Source organism: Sinocyclocheilus rhinocerous, unplaced genomic scaffold (genome assembly GCF_001515625.1).
Source record: "Sinocyclocheilus rhinocerous isolate Xijiao unplaced genomic scaffold, SAMN03320098_v1.1 scaffold495, whole genome shotgun sequence".
NCBI lineage: Eukaryota > Metazoa > Chordata > Actinopteri > Cypriniformes > Cyprinidae > Sinocyclocheilus > Sinocyclocheilus rhinocerous.
Window position 1 is genome coordinate 504,466 of NW_015629560.1, and position 5,517 is coordinate 509,982.

At 40.4% G+C, this 5,517-nt stretch overlaps 1 protein-coding gene across 1 annotated transcript; it reads right to left on the reverse strand.

Annotated features, from left to right (window-relative positions):
• Window positions 1–232: 232 nt before the first annotated feature.
• LOC107739252 (potassium channel subfamily K member 3-like) lies at window positions 233–5,517 on the reverse strand. The gene is made up of 3 exons (XM_016551285.1): window positions 5,235–5,517; window positions 609–1,222; window positions 233–493 (listed from the first exon to the last, which is right to left on the reverse strand). Exons 1-3 carry the CDS (start codon window positions 5,515–5,517, stop codon window positions 239–241), a joined length of 1,152 nt encoding a protein of 383 aa, XP_016406771.1. The 3' UTR covers window positions 233–238.

Consider the following 5,517-nt stretch of genomic DNA (forward strand, 5'->3'; position numbering starts at 1 on the left):
ACCATATCAAGGTGTAAATGAGCTATTTGAAGTAGAAGACCGTTTGAATTCTCATAATAGTAATCAAAGTGTTGAATGAGAATAGATGTGTTTGTGTAAAAAGACTTCTAGCAGAGCTCTTTCATCAGTCCACCTCAATCTTGTGTGGTCCGTTCAAGCATCTTTATGTGAATGCTATGAAAATAACTCATGTGACTCATTAAAGATCTACAGTGACTGTATAAGAAAGTGAGGTGATTCAGACAGAGCTGCGTCTCTTGGAGAAGAGCCTAAACGGTGAGATATTTCTCAGGTCAGCAGACACAGTGCTAATGGCTGAGCAGCGTTGAGGGTTACACACGCAGCCCGTGGGGCCGGGTTCGAAGAAGTGGTGGGGCGAAACGTCTCCTTGCTCCATTAGCGCATCAGTGAAGGACATATCCTGCGGGAGGATCACCATTTTCTCTCGGCTTTTGTACCACAGGCAGGAGCACACCGTCTGGAAGTGGAGCACCTCAGCGTAGACGCTCTTCAGCCCTCGCCTTTTATCTCGCCCAACGGCGGCTGGGGTCCGAGGGGGCGGGTGCCGGGTACCACAGGCAGGAGCACACCGTCTGGAAGTGGAGCACCTCAGCGTAGACGCTCTTCAGCCCTCGCCTTTTATCTCGCCCAACGGCGGCTGGGCTCGGAGGGTCCGGATGCCGTGAAACCGGACCTCTTGGTTTATCTTTGGAGAGCAGCGCCCTCTGCTCTGCGTCTCTTCTCTCGTCCTCGGTGTTCATCGTCATGAACCGTAGCACCACTAGATTGAGGAAAGCACCAATTACCGTGAGGCCCATCAGGATATAGACAAAACTAAAGGCCACGTAATGAGGGTCATTCTGGAGAGCGTTGTCTTTCTGTAGGGCTACGTAGTCCCCGAAACCGATGGTGGTGAGGGTGATGAAACAGTAGTAGAAGGCATGGAAAAAGGTCCAGCTTTCGTAGTGGGAGAAGGCAGCTGCTCCTATGCACAAGGTGCTGATGCAGGAAAAGAAGCCGATGATCACCATGTTGGCCATGGAGACTTCCGGCCGCCGCAGACCCATGCATTTCTTGGCTTTGTGCAACAGGAAGCGGACGAAGGTGTTAATACGTTCGCCCAGGCTCTGGAACATCACCAGCGTGAGGGGGATGCCCAGAAGCGCATACCCCATGCAGAACGCTTTCCCAGCATCCGTACTGGGGGCGGCATGGCCATAACCTTGGGAAGAAGAGCAGGACAAGATAAGAGTTTCCAAAAAAAAAACAATGTTTTCATAGATGACTTGATGTGACGTTGTATGCTTAGATGTCTGCAGACCTTAACCCCTTTAGACCCTGCATCAATTGGAATGGAGTGCCCAATCCTGTTCCTGGAGATCTACCTTCCTTCAAAGTTCAGCTCCAACCCTAATCAAATGTGCCTGAACCAGCTTTTTAGCAACACTTGGGCTGAAACCTAAATCATGATGACAAACACTTTGTAAAATAAATGGATGATTCAGCTGCAGCGCCATCTTCTGGCGAGATGCAGCAATTCATTCGGCGCACGGCTCTTACAGTGCATTATGGGTATTCTCTCGCCGTTCAGCGTACATCGGTTGTACACTCGTTATTGCTGGGCATTGTGGGATTGAATGAGTACACTTGATAATGTCCACTAAGGTTTCGGAGACCACTAAAAATGGCTGTCCTCTCAAAGAGTGCCCTATTTAAGGGTATAGGGGGCGATTTTGGACAAAGCCTTGGGCTACGTCCGAAAGCTTAAGCTGCTGATTTGTTGCCACGCTGTGCAATGACTTTGCAAGCAGTATTTGTGCACAAAGGTACCTCTCGAAACTGATTTCAGAGGCAGCATAATAGTGATCTACAATAAGATAGAGAGAGCTTTGGTGATAACTAAGCAAATATTTAATTACTACAATACTAATTTCTTGCTAGAAATAACACCAAAAGTGTAAAAGTTGGTCAAAAACATACATTCACACACAAACTGATCACCAACTGCTACTTTCAGACACCATCTTCATTCACAGAAATAACGCTCAGAAAAGCTGTCACGAAATCAAACGCACAGGATTGTGGGATATGAAAGGCTGTGTAAGATACATCCATGCTGCCTTCTAAAATTTATCAGATGTATCTCAGCCAGCAGGATGACTGTGTCCGTAAGTTTAGCCTGCTGACTTGTTGCCTCGCTGTATATCAGGAAATGGTTTTGTAGGCAGCGTATGCACATGAAGGCACCTCACAAAATGCTTCTGAGGCAGCGTAATGGTTTGATTATATATTATACAACAAAATAGAATGAGCTTTGGTGATAACTAAGTAAATATTTAATTTCTCACTGGAAATAACATCAAAAGTGCAAAAAGTTGATCAGAAACATATATTTACACACAAACTGACCACCAAATGCAACTTTCAGACACCATCTTTAATTTTTTAGCTCAACCATCATGGAATGGAACGCACAGGATTGTGGGATATCAAAGGCCCTGAAGGATACATCTTCAGGCATCTCAGGAGGCAGGAAGTGAAGCTGACATTGGATTCGGACGTGCCTTTGAATGCATCCTTCGAAGGCAGCATTTTTCAGCTTTCAGATGCAGCCAATGTAACATCATTGGATTCAGATATGCCTTGTTGCCTTCCTACCTCTGCTCGCTGCCTGCGGAGGCAGCATTTTTCACTGGTATCAAGTGATAAGTTAATTTGAATATCTTTCAGACTTGTAGAACAATGGATAGTCAAGAAGACCATACCAGAGTAAGCTACCATAAAATGTCAGTAGGTCTTGGGTTTCACTCAGTGTGAGATTTACTGGCATAATTCAGTTGCGCATAGAATAACATTTGTGATCTTTGGGGGTGGATGTCAGTTAAACAACCTCTTAATAAATCAGAATAAAATTTAATAAGGTAAACAAGCCTTTCAATAACTTCACAGTTTGCTTTTGGACACAGCCTTGATAATTACAGGCAAGTTTGTTGGAGCAGGGTTGACACGGATTTCTGCAGGAAGGTAGATCTCCAGAAATTGGATTGGACACCCCTGTTTAAACCAATAAAAATGTATATTTTTAATAATATGAGTAATGCCTGGCCAGCTAGACGGGAAAGCTTCTATTTTACCTTTTGTATGCTAATTTATGATCATGCTAGTCACATCAAGTTTTACCTATTATAATCGTAATGGTATCAAGTGATAAGTTAATTTGAAGATCTTTCAGACTTGTAGAACAATGGATAGTCAAGAAGACCATACCAGAGTAAGCTACCATAAAATGTCAGTAGGTCTTGGGTTTCACTCAGTGTGAGATTTACTGGCATAATTCAGTTGCGCATAGAATAACATTTGTGATCTTTGGGGGTGGATGTCAGTTAAACAACCTCTTAATAAATCAGAATAAAATTTAATAAGGTAAACAAGCCTTTCAATAACTTCACAGTTTGCTATTGGCCAGAATCATCAAACTATTCATCAGATACACACCCCCCACGCTTATTTGTACTAGATGTTCTTTAAAATCCCGTAAATATTATTACAGACGTTCATTACACTTAGCCATCCCAATGTTGTAATGATGATGCTGTAAACTCCCCAATGAGGGCACGCTAATACGGCATTAGCCTGGAGATTTGTTAAAGCTATGCACATAGCTGTCAGTATTGGGATACCAAATAGACTCATGGATCAAGTTTTCAACAAGCGAATTAGGACAATGAAGTTCAAATTATTTAAGAATAATCTACTGTTATGTAGCTAAAACATTACAGAATCGCTGTTCTTACTTTTATCCGGACAAAGGCAATGATAATTCTCAACCAATAAAATAAAGTACCATTATGTTCTGTTGTGTGTGACTATACTTTTTTATGTACAGGAACATGTAAATGAATAATAATCATAATTTCACAGTATTTCATCTAAAAATGGTAACATCAAAATTAACTGGTTCATTCAAGTCATTTAATTCATTACATTTTTCATGAAGGATGTTTGAAGATACGCTCTCAGGAGAAAAAAAACCCTTTCTTTCAAACGATACACCTTTTTACCTTATTTACTCCTTAGGAGTGCATATTAATACCTAAATGGTGCATATTAGTATACTATAAATTGTACATATATTATTAGTACCTTTTAAAAGGGTACAAGCCTAGTGGCAGCTTTTGTACCTTTTTTTTTTTTTTTTTTAATCTGAGTGTATCAAATTATGTTGTGTTGTATATAATCACTTCCCACAAGTGTTTTTGAACTCTTAAAAGCTCTTTGTGGTCTTTGAGGGTTAAAGGTAAATACAGTTAGTTGTAGCCTAATTGTCGTTCACACAAGCAATGCAATATCATTGTCTTCAGCTCGTGAAAGCACAGAGAGAAAACATACATTAGAATTTTGTAGGGTGCTCGTTTTAAAAATAACCCATGCATGACCAGTTTTGAATGAATCCACCGGAAGCAGTGAGCGAAATCACCATGAACAGTAACACAGGATCAAGCACTTCAACGATGACTGTTTGGAGCGTTCTTCTTATAATGTTCTCATTTCTCGCATCCTAGCCTACAATCTCGCTTCATTTTACGTCTTAAGCAATCTTAATAAACATGATTGAATTCGAATCTGATTGAACTGATTTTTTTATTTTATACACAAAGCACACAGTGACCTGTTAATTCTACGTTTAAAAAAAGGTCAGCTGTAGTTGCCAGAACTTCTCCATGAACATACAGTGTTTATAGGGATTTTGGTGACTGTGTCTATATTTTAGAGTTCCTATTAATATTAATATACTAACCTATTTCACCTGTTGTTTTCTATGCTGATAATAACACAGGTGGTGCAATGGAAAATCAAACGATGCCTTTAAGTTAATCGAAATAATAACAATGTCGCCCACACGAACACAAAACAGCATCAGTAAAACATTTGACACTAAAATTATGCTATAATCTAAATAATAAAAAGGAAATCTTATAAATCTAAATAAGGCGATTCATTGTTAAAACTTTAAGAAATTGTAACACATTTTATCATAAAAGTAGCCTATACGTTTTGTCTTATTCACACCGTAAGAGAGAATACTGTGAAACATATAAACAAAATGAGAATAAAAATTAAACGAAACAAAAAGTTTTCTAAACCTCAAGTTAATTGCATTAGCTCGTAGGCAAAACAACAGGCTAATGACTGTCTTCACAAATTAAGTTTTCCAGTTAGAATTGAAAAATTACCTATGGTCGTTATCACAGTGATGGCGAAATAAAACGAGCCGGCGAACTTCCACTGGACTCCGGCTTTGTGAGGCTTCAGAAGCAGCACGACCTTTTCAATCTGATCAAAGTCAAGCCTGGTGAGATTATATTTACGCATTAGTAGAAATTTTCGATAGTCTAGTTTGCTCTTGTGGCTTTTCTCTTGCTTTGACTCGAGAGCGTCGAAGACTCCCGCTCCAATGAGTAAATAGGACAAAGTGCAGATAATTAAGGCGAGTGTCCGCACGTTTTGTCTCTTCAT

What these genes read in the sequence shown, in the direction of transcription:
- LOC107739252 (XM_016551285.1), bottom strand. Translation starts at nt 5,517, where the DNA reads ATGAAGAGACAAAACGTGCGGACACTCGCCTTAATTATCTGCACTTTG. An exon ending in CACTGTGATAACGACCATAG is followed by an intron (nt 1,223 to 5,234) that starts GTAATTTTTCAA and finishes CTTCTTCCCAAG; the next exon opens with GTTATGGCCATGCCGCCCCC. An exon ending in TGAAGAGCGTCTACGCTGAG is followed by an intron (nt 494 to 608) that starts GTGCTCCACTTC and finishes GTCTACGCTGAG; the next exon opens with GTGCTCCACTTCCAGACGGT.